Source organism: Eurosta solidaginis, chromosome 4 (genome assembly GCF_040869045.1).
Source record: "Eurosta solidaginis isolate ZX-2024a chromosome 4, ASM4086904v1, whole genome shotgun sequence".
Lineage (NCBI taxonomy): Eukaryota > Metazoa > Arthropoda > Insecta > Diptera > Tephritidae > Eurosta > Eurosta solidaginis.
Genome location: NC_090322.1, coordinates 53,457,678 through 53,480,859, shown reverse-complemented (window position 1 = coordinate 53,480,859; position 23,182 = coordinate 53,457,678). Strand labels below are relative to the sequence as shown.

The following is a 23,182-nucleotide window of genomic DNA, read 5'->3' as shown; positions in this document are numbered from 1 at the left end:
CATTTAAAATATTCGGTTCAAAGCATCGATGCTAGTACACATGCTCAGTATAAGGTGTCGAGTATACATCCAAGTGAGTACCTCGGATTTTGTATCAAGTGAAGAAACTGCTTGTTTTTTTAATGAGATCGTATATTTTGAATTTAATAAAAAAACAAGTAAGTGGGTTTAAGTTTCTCCGTAGCCTAGCACTACATGCACGCTCTCGGAGATTGCATTGAAATACAGCCGAATGTTCCCCCTGGCTGCAAATCATTCAGTAGCGACAGTTCTTGGCCACCGAAATCTTTCCGCCCTCCTTTCTGGCAGATTCTTTTGCGGATTTCTGTTTTGTGAGCTAAAATAAGTTCAGAAATAAAATTTTGCGGAATTCCCTTATCGCTTTTTGAGAAAAATGCATTTTAGTGCATCATCATGTAACATCAATCGCATTGTTTGACAGTGAAAATATACCCTTGGCGAGATATACCGCAATTTTTAGGGCTAGTTGAACACATAAAATCACCGAACTTGGAAAGCCTTGAGTAAGCTAGCAGCTAACAGATGAAAAAATCATGTTTCGACGCATTGATGTCAACTATATAATGAAATTTTCCAAAAATTTCGTAATGCTGTGTCTATAAATGTAGACTGCATGCTGAGAGATGGTCTTTTTTTCAAAAGGGCCTGGGGTCAGAAAAATAACAGTTCCAATGATTTTATACACTTAATCGACTTAGAATAAGAATAAATGACTAGGAGGCTACTAAAAACATCGGGGTACTGGTTTTTTTGAACTTTTTATTTAATTTGACTTTTTCCAAATTTGCTACAAATGTACATATGTGCATACCTATTATGCCCGATTTTGACAGATATCTTAGTCCCGTTCAGAAAAAGTATTATGTTTAATTTTATTACAATCCATTTCTTTGAATGAAATTTCAGCAAAAAAAACATGTGAGAATGACTTCTCGAATGGATAGGCTGACAGATGCACCGATTGATGGATAAGCAATGCCAATTTTTTTTTCGGCTAACGCAAATCGGCTATCGAAAAGAAAACGCCAGACGCTATCACCGATCAAGTCGGTAGAGCTCCGCATAATTGGAAGATATTATAGACGGGTTTGAATACAAAATCCTAGCCAGACTCGTCTAGAAGCTGAAACAACAACTTATTTTACTTACCTCCACAATATTTACATCATTCAGAACCTTTTCTGTTGAATTTGATTCGGGTTCCAATGACTCATTGTTTTGTAAGAAACTCAGTGCATCGAAATATAACGATTTTTTCTTTTTAAATACGCCGCTTGTAATTTGCTTTAATTCTTTGTTATAATTTGTCCGCAGAATGTTAATTTTTTTCTTAACGTCCTGCAATACGGCAAGTGGATATCTTTCTTTATATTTTTCAAGTAATATTTTGTAATGTATATTTTTCGTCTCTATATCGAGATATCCTGGTGAATTTGGATCCCACAGAGCAGGCATGATTTTGTACATTTCAATAAACTGAAGAACGAACTTTTCTTCCTCTTTTAGAAAGCGACCGCTTTTTCTCTCCTCCTTAAAATTTTGCATAGAATTTAGTTGTGTGTTTGCGATCTCAATTTCTACAGGTGCTTTTTCTTCCGATATATCGCAGTCTTCCAAATACTCCTCGGTAATCATATCATCTTTAGCTTCATCGCTTGCCATCTATAAAATCAATTATAAAATTATAAGCTATTGAAATCGAGCGCGAAAGCCGAGGTTGGTCCATAGTTAAAAAAGGAAAACAGGTATTAGGGGTAATCACAGTTTCGTATTTTGTAGCGTGTTCATCTTGCCCTGTATTAACTTTCGCACATAATAATTTGGTAAATTTTTTTGTTGTTAATTCGCGAAGAAACGAGTGATAACACGAAACATAGCCAACCCGACCCTTTATTTATACCCAGCTGTACTTGTACTTTGATAGGATAAAGGTTGGTTGTACAGGTATAAAGGAATCGAGATAGATGAAGACTTCCATATATCAGAATCATCAGTATCGAAAAAAAAATTTATTGAGTCATGTCCGTCCGTCCGTCTGTCCGTTAACACGATAACTTGAGTAAATATTGAAATATCTTCACCAAATTTGGTACACGAGCTTATCTGGACTCAGAATAGATTGGTATTGAAAATGAGCGAATTCGGATGATAACCACGCCCACTTTTTATATAATAACATTTTGGAAAACACAAAAACCCTGATTATTTAGCAAATAACACAGGTCAACAAAAAAAAATTTTTTTTGTACATGGGTTTTGCCCTATATATGCGGATTCTATGTTCAATTCTATAAAAAAAAATGCAATTACGAATCAAAAATATTTGGTTTTGTAGAAGTTATAGCGATTTGAAAATTTTGCATTTTTGCACCAGGTCCTTTCGCGCTATTTCGGTCGATAGAGGGCGGCGGGTAGCTACCTGATGCAGCGATGCGAAAAGATCTACTTAAAGCACAACATACTCATCTTAAAAAAAAAAACCAAAAAAATGTGGCTGAGAAACAGTAAAAAGGAGATAAAAGGTCCCAGATACACATGATTTTAGGTAGATTTGGCAATTCGTTAAGTACATATTAAGAAACTCATCGAAACTTTTACTGACGGATTGGCAGGCCTAGCAATAGAGCATGCCAGCTACCTGATAGCGTTTTTGTAAGTAAAATTTTTTTAAGAAGCTGTAGTTTCTTGGGTCACTCGTTGTGGGCGACACTATGTATTTGCATATCACAGGGTTAGGGGATCAGAATATACCAGCGGTAGGTATGCCTGTCGTAAGAGGCAACTAAAATACCAGATTCAAGGGGCTGTGTAGCGCAACCTTTCAGGTTGCCAGCGCAATATATATCTTCTCCAAACCCAATTGTCAACCTCACCTATCCGCGGCGAATCCTGTTTCACTAACAGACGAGGCTCTGGCGACCCCAAGCTCCTCATAGAACTTGGGGGTAGGGAGGGAGGGAATGGCCTGAAGGTTTAATGTGGCCACATAAATCGTTCCCGAGATGGTTGGGCTAGCACCTTAATGGTGCTATGGTACCGGAGCGTACCGGATTTGTATCCGGCAAAGGACCATCACATCGATAACACTCCCCAAAGCCTTCGGGGAGTAACCTTATCGCTACAACAACAACAACAAAATATCACAGAGGAATGGTGTCTTCGAGAAGTTGTAAACGAGCGGCTAATTCGTTTTGCTATATATGTGGCGAATGTATTATAAGAAGACAAAAAAAAGTTTGATTTAACCAAAAACTGAAGGATTTGCGAGACCTACCAAGCCTACTTCGGTCTACCTGTTAAAAACCAGGACAAGCAATGGGCTCCACATGTTTCATGTAACTCTTGCAGAAGCATTCTAGAGCCTAAGTTTATTTTCTCTTTTTTATTGTTCTAATTGTATAATAACTGAAATTGTTATGAAATGCTTTACGTTTTATTATAGTTTGGTACCAGGGTGAGAAAAGAGCCATGAACTTCGCAGTGCCGAGGATTTGGAGGGAGCCGAGTAATCATGACACTGATTGCTGTTTTTGTGTAGTGAAACCACTGAAAGGGAAACGTTTAAGGAAAACAATATATCCGGAACTACCATCGACATCCGCTCCAGTACCACATTCAGAACAAAATCCTGTACCTGATCCACCTGTGTTGGAAAAGCAACTATTCCCTCAAGGCAGCTTTCAAACATCGAGTTCATCTGCATCCGTACATTCCGAATTTGTTCCTCAATTTGAACCAGGAATACCACATCGCATCAACTCTGAAGATCTCAATGACTTAAGTCTTATTAATAAGAGACTTAAATCTATCAAAAGACAAAGCAGAGTTATTAGCATCGCGGCTTAAACAACGAAATTTATTTACTTCTGATGTTCGAATATCTCGGCAAAGAAAGCGTCATGAAGAATTTTCTTGTTTCTACAGTAAGGAAGATGGGCTCTGTTTTTGCTATGACGTGAAAGGTTTATTTGAAGCAATTGGTATTCCTTGTAATACAGCTCAAAAAAAAGTCTAAAAGCAGTTCTACTACACAATGAGAACAAATTTCCATCTATTCCACTGCGCATTCCATACATCTCAAAGAAAATTATGACAGTATTAAAATGCTATTAACTGCAATAAAATATACGGAATACAAGTGGGAAGTTATTGGAGACTTCAAGATGGTTTGTTTTTTTACTGGAATGTAAGGAGGATAGTGGGGCCGTTGGCCGTGGGTGGGGGCCGTGTGTAGAAGTCCACGAAAATGGGGAAAGCCTCTGACCGCCATTCACCTGGGAATGGCCAGAGCGATTCTTTTGCATGCGGTTCAAGCAGCTCACTACTGCCGGTCGCTTGCCGCCAAGTATCCTCTGTGTAGCCGCTAAACATCCGTTTAGCGGTGAGCTAATGTGAGAAGGCGACAACCTGGCTAGGCCACTCTGACATAATCGGTTTAAGGGCAGCCGGGGGAGATCTCATCGGCAGCGTCTGTACACCTCTACGTGCGGCTGCAAGCGGGGTCTGTCTTGGAGCGAGCGGCTCGCTATATAAACGTGCCAAGTAATATTTTCACCCCCGCTGAGCGGGTTGTGCGCTGGGCTTGGGACCCGCCACGTAAAACCATACTCCAATGAAATATAACAACAAGCCTCGGATAAATACACTCTCTGTTGATGACGACCATGGCAAACGTTTGAAGGGCAATGAATTGAGGGCATGCACATGAAACGTCCGCTCCCTGAATGGGATTGGTGCAGATGCCCGGCTAGTTGATGTCCTCGTCAAAGCAAAATCTGACATCGCCGCCATCCAAGAAATGCGTTGGACGAAGCAAGGAAGAAATAAGATCAAAAATTGTGACATATATTGGAGTGGCCATACGAATAAGCGCAGTTTCGACGTCGGATTCGTGGTGGGAGAGAGACTTTTTAGCCAAGTTCTGGCTTTCACACCTGTGGACGAACGTCTCGCCGCTACAAAAGCAAAATTGTTTAATATATCATTCATCTGCGCCCATGCGCCGACAGAGGAGAAGGACGATGAGGTGAAAGACACTTTTTATGAACAATTAGAACGCACATACGAGCGCTGCCCCCGTCACGATATAAAAGTCGTGCTTGGTGACTTTAACGCCAGGGTGGGCAAAGAAGGTGTTTTTGGCCCTACAGTCGGAAAGTTCAGCCTACACAATGAAACTCCTCCTAACGGACTGAGGCTGATTGACTTTGCCGGTGCTCGAAAAATGGTCATATCCAGCACGAGGTTCATGCATAAAAAGATACTTCAAGCTACATGGCTGTCTCCTGATCGAAATACTCGCAATCAGATCGATCACGTTGTGATAGACGGACGGCATGCCTCCAGTGTTTTAGATGTGCGCACGATCCGAGGACCTAACATCGATCGACTCGGACCATTATCTCGTTGCAGCCAAAATACGCACCCGCCTCAACGCGGCTAAAACCAAGGAACAAAAAAACACAAGGGAAGCTAGACGTCGAAAAGCTTCAATCACAAAAGACTGCCAATGATTTCGCAACTCGACTCTCACACCTGCTCTCTGAGAGCACAACTCATCCTGAAGGAATACAGGAGCAGTGGGAGCATATTTCCAAAGCACTTCGTACTGCCGCCGAGGAAAAAATTGGTTACCGGCGACCACGAAAACACAACTGGTACGATGAAGATTGCCGCGGTGAAACTGAAAGAAAAGACGCTGCCTACAGGGCTACGTTAAAAGCGAGCGCGACAAGAGAACTGTGTGAACGCTATCGTGAGTTGAAAAAGGAAGCGAGACGCCTTTTAAGGAAGAAAAAAGCAGAAGCGGAAAGGCGTGAGTGCGAGGAGCTTGAGCTGCTAGCCACCAGGAATAACGCCCGAAAATTTTACCAAAAAATACGGCGACAGACGGAAGGTTTTAAGACCGGGGCAAACTCCTGTAGGAACGAAGACGGCGACCTTGTAACTGATGTCCAGAGAGTGCTTAGATTATGGAGGGAACACTTCTCTGTTCTCCTAATTGGAGGCAGCAATTCACCGCGCAGAGATGAAGAACCCGGTCCCGCAATCGATGATGATGGAATATATGTCCCCCCGCCCGATTATGACGAAGCTAGAATAGAAATAACCAGATTGAAAAACAACAAGGCCGTTGGCGCTGATGGATTGCCTGCGGAGCTATTAAAGTACGGCGGCGAGGAGTTGGTAAGGCGCATGCAGCAGCTTCTTAGCAAAATATGGGCGGAAGAGTGCATGCCCAACGGTTTGAATCTAAGTGTTCTTTGCCCAGTCCACAAGAACAAAAACAGCAACAAAACCAAAGTTTCTTTGAAAACCGCCGTACCAAGCATAGCTTTAACACATAATTGCATACGAAGCATGCAATGTGTAAAAGATTAAAATATGCAAAAAGAAGGCAATTGGGAAAAACTTTACAACAACTAAGGCATGACGTAGCTGAATGCGTTTATAACCATTTCAACTATCGTAGGAGTGCGAGTTCGACTCCCACTCCCGGGAGAAAAGGCTTTGAACAGATTTACAAGGTATAATCGAAACAGCTGTCGCCTTGTCCGTCCTGATGTCACGTTGTTTAAATTTTTCCCAAATTATTAAATAAAGTAAAAGACTTTGTTTATATGGGAACCAGCATCAACACTAGCAACAACATCAGCACTGAAATCCAGCGAAGAATCAATCTTGCCAATAAATGCTACTTTGGACTAGGTAGGCAATTGAAAAGTAAAGTCCTCTCCCTGCTATATGGGGCAGAAGCATGGACCATGACAACAGCAGATGAAGCGGCTTTGGGAGTGGAGAGAAAAGTTCTTCGAAAGATTTATGGACCTCTACGCGATGGCGATGGCGAGTACCGAAGAAGATTTAATGATGAGCTGTACGAGCTATACGCAGACATCAACACAGTGCAGCGAATTAAAACGCAGCGGGTGCGCTGGCTAGGCCATGTTATGTGAATGAAAGATGATGCTCCGGCCAAGAAAGTGTTTCTATCGGAACCCGCCTATGGAAGCAGAGGTAGAGGGCGGCCCCAACTCCGTTAGAAGGACGAGGTGGAAAACGATTTAAACTCCCTTGGTGTGACCAATTGGCGCCGGTTGGCGGAGCGAAGGAGCGACTGGCGCGCCTTGTTGGACGGTCATAACCGTTTAGACGGTTAAGCGCCAATTAAGTAAGTAAGTAAGTAAGGTGGATATACCAAACACTCCTGTTATCTATGCCTATGGGATAGCAGAAATGATGCCTCCCACTATCGCCAAAAACATTGTCCTGAACGTACTGAGTATGGAGTGGGAAGATATAATATTAAACATGAAGCAATTGTCGATCCTAAAAATATATTGATGCCGCCATTGCATATTAAATTGGGCCTTATTAAACAATTTGTGAGGAGGGCTCTTAATATTAAGTCTAAAGCTTTCAAATATTTGCAGACTTTTTTCCAAAGCTGTCAGAGGCGAAAATTAAAGCTGGAGTCTTTGTTGGCCCTCAAATAAAAAAAATTATGAACTGCGATATTTTCCCGGACCTACTTAGCAATGAGGAGAAACTATAGTGGAACAGTTTTAAGACAGTAGTTCATGGCTTTCTTGGAAATCATAGGGATGAAAATTATGATGAGCTGATAACTGGCATGATTACGAATTTTTACGCCATCGGATGTAGAATGTCGCTAAAGATGCACATGTTACATTCACATCTTGATAAATTCAAAGATAATATGGAGCTTATTCAGAAGAACACGGGGAGCGATTCCATCAAGATCTAATGGAGTTTGAGAAACACTACCAAGGCCAGGATACGGAAAGCATGATGGGGGACTATATTTGGACGTTAATAAGAGAAAATGTTACCGAATATGACAGGAAAAGCAGGAAAAATTATTTTTAAACATTTAAACTGTATTCTAAAACTAAATTTATAAGAATAAATCTTAAATTGATTTTTACTATACTAGAATAAATCGAATCTATGTATGTCAAATTTTGATGAATTTTCATGTTTTTCGTTTTTCTCATTTTTTTCGAACAAAACCAAATCAAAAACTTTTTTATGTTCATATTCTTATTTCTGGGTGCAAAAGCAATAAAAAAATATACGCACGACCCATGTACAAAAATGTTGTTGACCAGTGTAATATACCTAGAATGTTGAAATTTAACGTGTGGACTGATATTGACTCTTGATAAAAAAAATTTTTAAATAGGCGTGGCACCGCCCACTTGTGATAAAAGCAATTTTACAAATGTTATTAATCATAAACCAAAAATTGTTAAACCTATCGTAACAAAATGCGGCAGAGAGGTTGCCTTTACTATAAGGAATACTTTGAAGAAAAATTAACGAAATCGGCTAACGACCACACCCACTTTTACATAAAAGATTTTTAGAAGGGCCGTGGACGAATAAAATAAGCTATATATTTGCAAAAGAGAGCTTTATATCAATGGTATTTCATTTCCCAAGTGGATTTATAACAATAAATACGAAAAACTTTAAATTTAAAAAATAGGAGTGACACCGTGTTTCGGGAGCCATAACTCGAAGAAAAATTAACGGATCATAATAAAATTGGATACACAAAATTTCCGTATAGCAGGAAATATTTATAGAAAAAAATTGAGGAGATCGGTTAAAGACCACGCCCACTTTTATATAAAAAACTTTTAAAAGGGTCGTAGACGAAAATAATAAGCTATCTCCTTAGCGAAAAAGAGCTTTGTATCAATAGAAATTTACTTTATAAATTGTATTATAACATTAAATTGGAAAACACTAAAATTTTTGAAAATGGATGTGGCACCGCCTGTTTTTTGTCTAAGCAATTTTCAATGTTTCGGGAGCCATAACTCGAAGAAGTTACATATCGTAACAAAATTGGGTACACATATCCTTATAACAGGCAATATATCTAGTAAAAATGGATGATTGGTTAAGGACCACGCCCACTGATATATAAATGACTTTAAAAACGGTCGTAGGCAAAAATAATAAGTTATATCTTAGCAAAAAATAGTTTTGCATTTTGTGCCATTATAACAAGAAATGGGAAAAATTTCAAATCTTGAAAAATGGGCGTGCCACTGCCTCTTTCTTACAATGCATTTCCCAATGTTTCTGTAGCCATCACTCGACGAAAATTTTGGTGCCTTTTAACAGGAAATATTTTCAGTAAAAATGGACTAAATCGGTTAAATCGCCTTCTGTTATATAAAAGATTTTGTAAAAGTGCGTATTTCTAGTGAAAGTTGGAAAATTTCGTTAATAACCCTGCCCTTTTTATACTTTTTTTTGTATACTTACTTGTAAACGGTAGGTAAATCCCCATATCTGAAGGAAAACTGCATTATTACCCGCTCAAGGTCATTGGTGTTAGCCTCTGTATCCTTTTTGCTTCTTTTAAACGAAAATTAGTTCAGAATAGAACCATATGTATATGTATTATTGCGCATCCTTGGGACACTATTAAGCACACAAAAACAACAACAGCATTTCAAGTGTACAGCTGGGTATGTAATGTTCGGTTTCACCCGAACTTAGACTTCCTTACTTGTTTTCATGTGCATTTTAGTCAAGTTATGTATCCCGAACGATAGGATAGACGAAAGTTTCGTCTGTTGCTATTGCTATGCTGCCAAGAAGTATTTTTTTTTTTTTTTTGAGATATGTACACTGAGAAAAAATGCTGACGTAAAATGAAGAAACCGTTTCTTAAAAAAATCTATGAATTTAGCAAAATTTGTACGGAATGAGTAAGAATTTCTTACAGGGTTCGTATTTGCACATATATGCGCAGGACATTCTTATCTGTGGCATTCTGATTTACAAGCAGGCAGCAGGGCTGACATACTAAAGGATCAAATAGAAGATATGGCGTTCTGCGCGATAAAACATCTACATCGTAACTTTGGCATCCGACCACCCAAATCCTTTCGTTTGGGCGATCAGCCGACGTCATTTCATCAAAGAAATGCACTTTCATTAATTTCAAAAAACGAAAGTGGGAGGAATATAAAATATATACACACAATCAATTTGCTGCCCTCCCAATCCCGACTGACACGCGATGTCTTCTTATGTCTCCAGGTCACCACCTATACATAATAATATTTCCCCATAGAGGAGAGAAATTAAATTCTGAACAAGCAGTTTCTGTAGAACACTCAGAAACCCGCCATCCCAACAGACATCTGATTGAAGATGCCCCGCCTCCCAGCAACTTAAGAATTCAGCCGTTTGAAAAAGAGAAACATGACAAGACCCTCAGAAACATCGATAAAAAGGCGTCGGACCACAATGTCAGATATTGCTCGGTGTAACCCGTTTTTAAAGAAAAATACCCTAAACTCGCAATTGGGGAAAGCAACCTCTTCAGGAAGACACGCGTCACTCTAGCTCAACTTGTATCTGGATACTGTACTAGATTAAAATTTTACTAATACAGAATCAGCCCCCGCATAACCATTTATGTTCTGTCTGTAATGTGTCCTCACATGACATCCACCATCTTTTCGATTGCAATGTGGAACCAACGCCTCTAAAAATCTCATCTCTCTGGTCCAACCCTGCAAAACCCGCAAGTTTCCTCGGACTCCCCTTGTGGACATTAATGAAAATTAGTGACTGGTTTCAACTTTTCGATGGCGTGAAGCACTAACAACAACGTGGCAAATTTCGCAATTAACGAGGAAAATATTTATCTACTTTTTTATATCAGCTTGGATCATTCATTGCGATTTATTTTTTATTGTTCTCTCTTTCGTCATGTATTCGGATTAGAAAATGATAACCTAAACGAAAAGTACGTAACGGTCAGTTTCTGTCTTGTTGCCACACAATACAAACACACGAACGAATCTTCCGGTAGACCAAACGAAGATTTGCTTCGCGAGACAAAATGAGAAACGGAAATACAACTTATGTTTAAATTAAGAATAGATTTATATTTATGAAACGTTTATTAATTGAAGGGTGCACACAGAGAGCGGATTAACTATATGCCTGACGTTAATTTTGCCACCAAACATTGATTATATCAATATCACAGTTTTTACTCTGATCCGATCTTATCAAAACTGTATGCTTCCTCGACTGATCAAGGTTCTATTACGATAACACAAATTCAACTCACCTCCGTATTTTGAATATCATTTTCAATTTCCTTTGTTTCTAAATTATTATATTCATTGTTGCCTAAGAAACTCATTGCTTTGAAACAAACTGCTTTGCTTTCAACTCCGGTATTTATAGCTCTACTTAATTCGTGTTTATAATTTGTACGCAAACAATTAATTTTCTTTTTAAGGTCCAACAATTCAGCATCTGGATACCTTTCTTTATATTTTGTTAATAATATTTGGTAATTTATATGCCTCAACTCTTGATTCTTATAATCCGGGTCACTTGAGTCCCACAGAGACGGGAAGCTTTTGTACAGTTCAATAAATTCAAGAAAGAATTTTCTCTTAGCGTGAATTCTCTCAGCGTTACAGCGTTTCATATTTGGTTTTAGCTGCTCGACCGCTTCAAACTGTTCTGATTCCTCATCGCTTGTTACAACAGGCATCTATTTGGAAAAACAAAATAAAAAGTTTAACCGATTGAATAAAAATATAATTTAAGAAATTTTGAGATTGGTCCATGGGTGGTGCGGCGCTCTCTGGCCATACCTACTAGTAAATAAAAAATAATAATTAAAGTTATTGGAGCATAACAGTACGTCAGTACGTACTGTCATCGAGGGGCTCATATTTTTATTAAATGGTATTCCAACTAAGACCCTGGACTTACACCACTTTAATGATGCAAAGCAATGCTTAGAATATACCCGCGGCACGTATGCCTGTGGTAAAAGGCTACTAAAATACCAAATTGATTCAAGGGGTTGTGTAGCGCATCCCTTTAAAGGGATTGCCAACGCAATATATAGCTTCTCCAACCCAATTGTCAAACTCAGCTACCCGTGGCGAATCCTGTTTCTTTAACAGTCGAGTCTTTGGCGACCCAAAATTCCTTATGGATTTAGGGGCTGGGAGGGCGGAATGGCACAGAAGGTTTCATGTAGTTATACCAAATTTTTGCCGAGCTGGTCGGGCTAGTTCCTTTATTGTGTTTTGTTGCCGGAACGTACCAGATCTGTACACGGCAAAGGACCATCAACATCGATAACGCTCCCCTACATAAAATGTAGGATGATTTATGTCAGCATAGCTTAGCTTATGGAAAATGTTAAGCGTTTAGTAATGGAGTGTTATTTATGTAAACTGCTTCGAACCAATCACTAACTGAATTCTAGAAACGATTTAAACTTTTCGTCAAAGTCAACAGTCCTCCGTGCTGGATCGAAGGTCATAAAGACTCTTCACTACGCATGCGACCCTGTCTTTCCCTATCTTTCTTTATTAATCCATGGACTATATTTCCCCTAGCTAGGACTTTCCTCAACCGAGCTGTGTCGCTGGAGCACTCGATGTCTGCACGACCATTTTTCCATGAGGCTCTCTTCGCCCTGTGAATTTCGTGCTTGTAGATCCTCTACAGATCCCTATACTCGTCCCTGCAGGCTTCGGTTTCCGCGATCTTAGCCAGCTTGAACTTACCTGCCTAAAGATACTTATTATCTCCGAAAAACTTATTATCTATGAAGATATACAGCCCAATTCGAAACGAAAATTCCGTGCGAGTTTTTTCCCTTCTCCCATTCCTCGTATTCTAAATAAAAATTCCTTGTGAATTTTTTCACTTCTCCCTTTCCTCGTATTCTGAACAATGTTCGAAAAAGCGGAAACCGGTTATGGGAGAAAAGTAGGTATTATGAATGTGAGGGAGGAGATTTCTCTGCCATTTCATAGGAGTTTTTTCACTAGTTAAATTAAAGGGAATGCATCAAAATAGTTAAAGGAAATTGGTTATTTTAAGAAAGAACATTATTTGTACAAATTTGTGCTAAAATATGTATTTACCACAATATTCTCACTGTTAATACAACAATAACAACAATCACAATATTCATTATTTTAAGTCGAAAAGTATATCATAAGCAAAGGAAGAGCTCTTCACATATTTGATGCAGCCATCCAGAAATTGCGCAAGGATTTTTTAAGAACGCTCAAATAGATTTTGGCATATGGCGAACTCAACTCGACTTGGCCGCCATAAAATTGCTTTGCAGAATGAATGCAGGCAACTCCGGTGGATTTGTGTTATCCCGCCGGTCTTCTTCTTATGCTCCTCTGTTGATGTTGCTGTGGCACCAATTCATTACTCATTTCAGTGAATACCACATGAAATGCAATAACGTGCATTGTTTATACCTTATTTCTTAATTTCAAACAAATTGGCAACAATAATTAAACTTTTCAATTTTTTAAACAAAATAAGAAATGCACAACGAATTATTCTTCTCCCTAGGAGAAAAGAATTGGAGGGATTTTTCCGCGGGAATAAAAAAATCCGCGGGAACAAAATTCTCCGAGAAAATTTAGAATTGGTCTGATAGTATTTCACAGCGACTGCTGATAAGCCTCTATGATTGCAAGCTACCATTTATTTGACCCTCGCCATGTGACTCCTGAGGGATACACCCCGCTGGGACCACCTCTACCTCGACATCTAGAGCAAATAAAAAAAATGTCATGTGGACTAGATAAGTTCACGACCCACATTTACAATTCCTTACAACACTCAATATGAACGCTTCTTTTCAATTTTTTGGGAACAAACAGCAAGGGCACGACAGACTTATAGTTAAGAACTGCCATTTTGTTTTGAGCCATTCGTGAGAGTATTGAAGTATTAAACCCAACGAGTTAGGAAGATTAGAATACTCCTGAGGAGAGCACGCCTGCCACAACAATCGGCTAAAATCCAAAGACCTAGACGGTTCGACATGGCCACATCAAATCGTTCCATATGGCGCTATTTTTCGAAATTTACCGGAAAAGTATACGGCAAAGGACCATCAACATCGCTAATACTTTTCAACTACATCGGAGAGTATCTCTATCGCTACAGGAAGAAGAAGAAGTATTGAAGTAGTGGGGTATTGCCGGTCACCTATTCGTAACTCGTTGGTATTCTTTAAGATGACTTTGTAACGATAGAGAAGATCGGACTGAAGTCTCTGCAAGCAATTTAAGAATAGGTTCCAAAAAGTACAGTCCTATAGTTAGACATTTTGCACCTCGCTCCATACTGGCTGCAAAAGCGGCAGTTAAACACGTCAAAGTATTGGTAATCGCTTAAAAATAATCTGAAGAATACTTTTACTTATAGTGTAACCTTTGCGGAGTATAACTCATTAAAACTGCCCATACATTTAAAACAATAAACATGTGATAAAATAAGGACTGCCATAAGAAGCTACTCTATAATTCCTACCTCTATATCATCCGAATCATGTGTTATAGCTTTTGATTTGTAAAATGGTTCAATGTCCTGTAGGAAGCTTATAGCTTTGTAATAATATAGTTTTTGTTTGTTTCCACGTTTCAGCATACGCCTTTCCTTATTGTAATTTGTTCGCAGGCAATTAATCCTTTTCTTAACGTCCCGTAGTACTGCATTTGGATACATTTCTCTATATTTTTCCAACAAAGTTTGATATTGCTCTCTTTTAATTTCCCGATTGTGGTAAAGTTTGTTTTTGACATTCCACAAGCTTGGTAGTGCTCGATAAAGCTTAAGGAATTCAAGAGTAAAACGTCTCTCTTTAAAGCGGTCTTGCAATTCCGTTTCTATGTCATGAGCTTCATCGGACGATGACGCATCTTCTTCAATATTTTCTATAGCATACTCGCAGGAATCTTCTTCCAAGTATTCAGTTTCACTTAGCGCTTGCATATTCTAAAGGTAAAATAAAGGTAAAAGAATTTAGTAAAATCATGAGCATATGTAAGTAAATACTTATTACAACTTGTCTTTATAACTTAACCAGTTCTAGTTCATACCACTTTTAAATTTAGTTTTGTTATAATAGTGTGACCAATATTAGCATCACTAATTGATACTCCATCCCTAAGGTTATTAAATAAAGGCACAACAACATTAAAGCAAGCTACATAAACACATCAGATGTAATCATCAGCCGAAGTAGTACTCACATATACACACGCATATGGCTATGCGAGAAACTATAAACTACAAATATACATGTACATATATGGCTGGTAACAAAACATGAAGTTCGCGAAGTTACTAGACCTTAGGTGAAATGGGTGAACGAGGCAACAGAGAGTATAAAAGCAGCGCTAGCTGAGTAGTCAGTAATCAGTTTGAATTAAACACGCTATCAGTTGCGAAGTGAAGTATAATGAAGTATAACTGTACTACTCCCAAAAGTAATCTAATAATGACCATTTTGCATTACTGAATATTGGAGTGATTTATTCAACAGTTTAGAGATATGAACGTTAGTAATATATTTGAAAATTAAATCGTTTTTTGGCCATTCTATTTCTTTAATATTAAGTTTTCCGGCTTCTTTTTCTAGCCTCGAAAGTAGAGAATAGAAACTCTTTATTTCGTTAGAAAATTCAACCGTCCCAGTTAAATTCTACTATTTTTCTATTCAGTCTATTCAGAGGTGCTGCCAGAGATGCAAAGTTTGGAATAAAGCGTCTGCAGTAGTTAGCAAAAGCTACAAACCTTCTTACAGCGTCCTTGTTTGTTGGCTTAGTATAGTTACGAATTGCGTCTATTTTAGATTCGTCTGGTGACAGACCTTCAGCTGAGCATTTGTGGCCTAGGAATGTTACTTCCGGTCTTAGAAAATTACATTTATTCGGATTGAGGTTAAGGTTGAATGATCTACAAGTATTGAATACTTTAGACACATTTTTAATGTGATGGGATTCGCTACAGCCAATGACGATAATGTCGTCTACATAGAGAAAAGCTACATTAGGTGGAATTCCTGAAAATGCGATGGTCATCATTCTTGAAAACGAATTTGGTGCAATGTTCCAACCAAATGGCAATACCTTCCATCGATACGCTCCGCGATCAGTAGAAAATGAATTTATATCACGTGAATCTACGTGTAATGGTATTTGATGAAATCCCGAAAAAAGATCTAGGGTTGAGAAAAATTTGGCTCTGCCAAGATTGTCTGAAATATCATCGATTCGTGCTAATGGGAATTTGTCCGCTAATAGTTTCTTGTTAACTGTGCGAAAATTAACACACATTCTGTACGCTTTTTCCCCGTTGATTTTCTTTTTCGGAACTAGGATAAGTGGGCTGTTGTAGTTAGAATAGCTTTCTTCGATTAAATCATTATCTAGTAATTTTGTAACCTGTTTGTTAATTTCTTCCCGCTGAGAATAGAGTAGACGATAGTGCGTTATATACACCGGTTCGTTGTCAGTTACCCGCAATTTCTGCTCATAAAATGTATTTAACGTCATTTTATCGATGTCAAGCGCGAATATGTCAGCATATTGTATGCATAGATCTAAAAGTTCAGATGGTGCATATTTTGGAATTTGATTTTTTAAAATCGAAGTTATTTCATTAATTCGCTTCTCATCTGACTTAGTTTTGTCGATTACATAGACGTGATAATTTGATAAGTTTTATGCTTTAATAGAATTTTATGTACGAACTGTACATCACTTGTGGTATTGATTAGTTTTATGACTGGGTTATTGGAATTTGTAATGCATCTTGCGGTAAATACGCCTTTTTGTATTTCTTGAGATTCAATGAAAAGTGGAGTTGTTGAGTGACCTAAGTCGAAAATTCGAAAAACTTCGCAGCTTGGCGGTATAATACACATATCTCTTTCCGTTCCGTGTAGGATTGGCATAGTGACTTTTTCGTTATTTGCCCAGAATGAGATGCTACTATTTGAATAATCTATTACACATTTATGTAATGGTGAAGAAAGTCTTCGCCCAGAATACCGTCTGATGGCATATTGAAGAAATCGTTTACCACATGTAAGCTATGTTCGACTGGATTATTAGAAAAATGTAGGTCTATGTTTATTCTACCTAAAGTAGGAACAGAATTTGATGTAACGCCAGTGATATTAACTATATCCTCATAGTTAATGGGAATTTGCTTATTTAAGCTTGAAATTTTGATCAAAGAAATATCAGCCTGTGTATCTAGAAAAAATGTGCATAATTTGTTAGATCCGGTTATATAAATTTCGACAAAATCCGAGTAATTTAAATTCAGACAGAAAACATTTTTAATATTTATTCGCTTATCTCCTCGTCCCTCAGTGTTCGCTGCGAACGTTTGCATTATTTCGCGCATTTGAACTTCCGGCGTTAGTATTGGTTCTGTTTTCAAACCTATTTTGACTGTTGCAGTGTTACGGGAATTACCATTGCCTCGATTGCCGTTATTTTGCCTATTTTGGTTGTTATTGTTGTATCTACCGTTATTATTGTTGTTGTACCTATAGAAATTGTTGTTGTTATTGAACCTGTTGGAATTGCTATTGTTGTTGTATCTATTATTGTTGTTGTAGTAGTTATTGCCTCTATTGTTATTGAGAAAATTATTTTGATTGTTAAACCTTGATCGAAAAGCTAATACCTGTCTTTCTGTAGCCTGATTGTTTTTGCTACGACGTCTTTCGCGTCACTAAAAGAGGTTGATGCCAGAATTGCTTTGACTAAGTCTGAGCGCGTATTTAGTCTACAAACGTTTACTGACTGTTCGACTGCCATCTCGTGCGCTTTGGCTTTTGATATGCCCTCGATAATTAGAGACCTCTCTAAAGCAAACTCGGTTAAATTATTGTTTGTAACTTTTAGTGAAGCTATTTTCCCTGCAACGACTTTTGAATTGTTTTTAAGCGCATCTTTAATTTCTTGGATAGATGTTATATTTGTCGGAATTGCTTCTCTTGCTTTCCCTTCGAGCTTCGATTTAACAAATGAAATGAAAGTTGGCATAAGATCTGGATCTGTATAGCCTTCTACTAGTTAAATTTTATCTATGAAGGACTGTAGCGCTAATGGGTCACCGTTATAGCTTTCCCTGAATACGGGCGAACACGACCCAATAAACTGTTTCTTTTGCTCTGATGTAGCCATTATTGTTGGTTCTAGAAAATTACTACGAGATTGGTTGGAATTTGAAAATGTCGTTAAAAGCCCTAAGGAATTGTTTGATGTAACGACTGGGTTATCGAAATCACAGAAGTTTTCTTGTAATGAAATATTTTCAGTATGAGGTAAAGAACGCCTTTGTTCATCGATACGACTATCGAGTGTTTCTGGCTTTGCTGGGTCAGAGAATTCTTCTTCCTCCTCAGAATAGGTTTTGTGTAAGTCGAAGGATTCTTTTTCTTCCCGGTCAGTATTTGACATAAAAATGTTATATTGGACTAAGTCGCTAATAGTTAGTTGGTACTTTAACTGTGCAATTGAGTTTTGTAAAACATTAATTAATTCTTCCCTACAACGTGATAAACTTTTATTCGCAGCAACTGGCCTAGGTCGGTTTTCAAAATGACCATTTACCTCTACTAGAATGACATTATATGCCTCAATTAAAGAATTTTTATATTCATCTAACTTCTCTTGCCTTGTCGGTATAGACCTGTATGTAAAACGCGTTTTTTTATTTTAAAGAAATTTTCTCTCAATTCTTTGAATTTTGTTTCGTAATTTGACATTAGCAGAAGAAAAACTCTTACACTTGCAGCTTTGTATGCTTGGTTGACATGATTTTATAATCAAAATCGAATTGTGAAAAAGTTGCAAGTTTGAGGTATGAATATGAACGAATTTGAATGAAAAAGAAATTTGGAATGGTTTTATAACCTAAATTGTTTGAGTTATGAATATGAACAAATTTGAATGAAAAAGAAATTTGAAATAGTTTTATAACCTAAATTGTTTGAGTTGTGAATATGAAAAATTCGAATGGAAAAGAGATTTTAGATGACTTTATAATCTAAGTTGAATTCGCTTTAATTGAACTTTGTATTGAATGTTGACGTAAAATTAATTAATTAAATAAATTTGTTAGTTATTTGGAAGTTGGAATTACTTGAAAGACAGTTGGGTTGTATTCCCAGTGAACAATCAATTAAATTTTGACTTTAAAAAAAATTGTTTGTCTATACCGGCTGTGCTACCATATACGGTATACAAGAGAGAATCCTGATCTAGTTTTCCAATTGGCGTAAGACGATATTGATGTTAACCGGAATGTATTTATTGCAATTTAATATTTATTACAATTGTTTAACGCGACGGCCGCACCGTTGCACAAAAAAAGTATTAAATTTTAATATTTAACGTGTCGGCCGCACCGCTACACAGCAAAATGTTGAGTATATAATTGTAAAAATTTATAAAATTTTCATCATTATTTAACGTTTTTTTGTTTTTTTTTTAGGTATTGTGAGTTAATAAATTTTTCGATGTATTGAATTTTTAAAGTTTGTATTGGATATTTCAAAAGTATTGGGTATATTCAAAATTACTTAAATTTAAACACAATGTACTATGTATATGCATACGTCTTTTTTTTAATGCTTCGCTTTTAGCGACAATTTATGTAATATATATGGTATCCCATATATTCATACAGATGAGGTACTAAGGCATCTGGAAAGTCTGAAAATTTCCTACTCCAGTGGACCTGTTGTGCTGAGAACTTGCGCTCAATTTCTTTGTCAACCTCTTACCTGCTTATTTAATGCCTCTTTGAGGCAAGGGATATTCCCTAAGAAGTGGAAGGAGTCGTTTATAATACCACTTTATAAAAGTGGGAGTAGATCTTGTGTCACAAACTATAGAGGAATAGCCATACTTTGTGCTATTCCAAAACTATTTGAATCAGTTGTCACAAATCAACTGGCTTTTGCAGTATCTTCGGCAGTTGACCAGTCACAACATGGCTTTGGCAGGGGTAAGTCCATTGTGTCTAACTTGCTGGAGTTCACAACCCTCGTATCCAATAACTTAAGGACTAACTGCGAAGTTGATGTCATTTACACTGATTTCAGTAAGGCGTTTGATAAAGTTTCCCATTCCTTACTCCTACTAAAACTCGATCGATTGGGTTTTCCATCACGGCTTCTCTCTTGGGTATCTTCGTACTTGGTAGGTAGAAAGCAAACCGCTGTGCTTAACAATTGCTTGTCTGAATTCATCAATGTATCTACTGGAGTTCCACAGGTCAGTCACCTTGGTCCAGTGTTGTTTCTGCTCTTCATTAATGACCTCCCAAATGTTTTGAAGCGCTGCATACCGCTGATGTACGCTGACGATGTCAAACTGGTTATGCCCATTCGCTCACCTGAAGATAGGGCATTTCTTCAATCGGATCTGAATAACCTGGTTGAGTGGTGTGACGTGAACGTCATGTCACTAAATTTACCGAAGTGCAAGTTTATGTGTTTTACAAGGAAATCTTTTAAAACCTATCAGTACATGATAGGCGATATATATCATTAAGCAAGTCACAAACTTTACTGATCTTGGCGTTATAATGGACCCTAAACTGGACTTCAAATTACATATCGAATCGTGTGTGAATAGGGCTAGAGGCACTTTGGCTTTCGTAAAAAGGTGGTCAAAGGAATTCAATGACCCCTATGCCACTAAAACTCTTTTTTTTATCATTAGTAAGACCTATATTGGAATATGCTTCCATTATCTGGAACCCGCGTTATCAGGTTCATAGCGAAAAATTGGAATCGGTCCAGAAGCAATTTTTGCTCTTTGCTTTAAATCATTTGCCCTGGGATCCATCAAGGAACCTACCGCCCTATTGCAGCCGGGGGAGATGCTTGGCGTTTTATTTATGGTAAAACTATTAAGGGGGATGATAAACAGTCCATTTCTGCTTGGCGAGGTGATGTTTAATGTCCCTTTTAGGCCCTCTCGGTATTTCCAACCGCTATATTTAAATACATGTAGATCAAATTTTCAAATGCATGAACCTCTTCGTTGTCTGTGTCAAGATTTCAATAATCACTGCAATAATATTGATACTTGCGACACACTTTACAGTATAAAAAAATATATACTCACTGCCTTGAACTCATAACTGTTTCAAAATCATATGTTAAACTAAATCTGTTACCTGCTCGTTACTTTGGGCGGGTGGCTTGGAATCATGTCCTTTCCAACCTCCCACACATCGCAGCCCTACTCATTGTGTGTTAAATATACATCAGCTGCTCGAAATCACGTCCATTCCGACAGCACTGATAATCAATTCCGTTGCTCGGCATCACAGTCCATCCCGACAACTGATTCAATAATATATGTATATACATATTTTATAATATAATTTTGCTCACTATGTATGCTTGTTAATTTTACACTGTAATCCGCATTTATATTCATTCATTCATTCATATTTAGTCTGATTAATTGTAAAATTTGTAGACTAACAAATAAATAAATAAATATGCATATACAATTATACATACGCACTCTATAAAAAATTATTGTTCTAAATATATTGTGTTTTGTATGTTTTATAAAGAAAATATATATGTATGACCAATTTCACTTTTTCGATTTGTGTAAAAAAAATTTTTTGAAAATAGTAGATAATTTAAATTGATGCAAAAAAACATTCAAAGTGTATGTGTATCAATTTTGTTTCAATCTACGTTTATTACGTGTATGAGAATATCAGAAACTACTTTAATTAACAAATAAATTTGAGAATATCCATTCCCCTTCAATTTTGAACAATGTTAAAAGTATGTATTTGCCAGAATGTTAGCAATTACATTGGTTGACAAATAAATTTGCTAGTTATACATATACAAGTTTGATTTAGACTGATTATATTTCAAGCTATACACATTATTGTTGGAAATCTAAATTCCTTTACTTATGAAAATTTAAATCTATTTTGTATGAAAATATTATGAAAATTGGCAAAATTGAAGAAACAACAGATATTGCGATTAGATTTGATATTGATCGAAATTAAAAGGAGTTTTAAGAATTTTTCCGAAAAATATAGATTTGAGGTTGATCGAGTTTAAAAGAAATTTTAAGTATTTTTGCGAAAAATACAGATTTGAGATTGATCGAATTTAAAGGAATTTTAAAAACTATAGCGAAAAATATTTATAAGAAAAATTATGTATACATATTTCAAGAGCAACTACATCTTACATCTCATACATACTGCAAAATACGCCTCACCCTACGCTGTCGCCGCTGCTGCTGTTCTGCTACTGCCCTCGTCCATTCGTTGCTGCTAATTTTCCCCCGTTCAGCTTCCTCGTGCTGCTGCTGTTTTTCGATTTGCCACTAATTATGGTGGCTTCGTTTGTTTCGGGGTGGCGTACCTTACCTTATCCCGTTATGTACAGTTTCTTTTTAATTTTGTATGATGAAATTTTTGTTGTGTTGTAAATTTTTTTTGTAGATTTTTATGTTTTATATTTTTTTTTGTATTTTATTTATTTTTTGTAGGTTTTTGCATTTTATATATTTTTTGTAGATTTTTGCATTTTATATATTTTTCATTGAGGCCCGTTTAAAGGTTTTGAAAAATTGTGCTGCCTTATGAAGGTGGCCTGGTGCTCCATCCTAAATTGGATTCGGCAAGCTGCCCCGCGGTCGCCATGTGAAGTTCCATTTTGGAACTTCTGCAAAAAATTGTTCTTGTGCGCACTCTAATACTCGCCCGAACACTCAGACACCAAACACGTATTTTATGTTTAAGTTTGTGTTCTTTTCTTTTATTCAGTTTTCGTTTGTAGTATAATAAATGTTTTTAGTTTTTACACTATACTTAGTTTGTATTTTAGTTTGTACGATTTAATTAAATATTTTAGTTCTACACACACTTGCTTCCGTGTTTTTCTTTTAATGTCCAAAATTATAATAATGGCCGCTCTTATTTTTCGAGCCGACCTCCCCGTTTCCAACTTGTTTCAACACCTGTTGTCCATTCACAATAGACAACAGGGTTGCACCAAGTGGGAAACAGGGTGAGACTATAAGACTGCTGTTACAGTTTCAAATAAGAGGAATTTCCCTAAATTCGTTGCAATAGTTTAATTAACTGAATTATGTGAAGATGGTTGGTATAATGTTGGGACATTGTATTACATAAGCTTTTTTATGTTAATTAATTCGGCTGATCGTTCTAGTGGTTAGATGCTAGAATTACCCCTTAATTATGTGTTCTTGACAAATTTTTTTTTGTATTT

At 37.2% G+C, this 23,182-nt stretch overlaps 1 protein-coding gene across 9 annotated transcripts in view; it reads right to left on the bottom strand.

Annotated features, from left to right (window-relative positions):
* The window catches only part of LOC137249764 (reticulocyte-binding protein homolog 1-like), a 319,862-nt gene that overhangs the window by 265,497 nt on the left and 31,183 nt on the right, over positions 1–23,182 (bottom strand). For 8 of the 9 annotated variants that reach the window (XM_067781637.1, XM_067781634.1, XM_067781638.1 and 5 more), the window contains exons 3-5: positions 14,401–14,865; positions 11,153–11,587; positions 1,171–1,683 (exon numbers count right to left, since the gene is read on the bottom strand). In XM_067781637.1, coding sequence (XP_067637738.1) covers positions 1,171–1,683; positions 11,153–11,587; positions 14,401–14,865 — 1,413 coding nt within the window. Of the gene's footprint in view, positions 1–1,170; positions 1,684–11,152; positions 11,588–14,400; positions 14,866–22,136; positions 22,947–23,182 lie in introns of those variants that run through there. The other variant, XM_067781636.1, reaches the window with a different exon arrangement.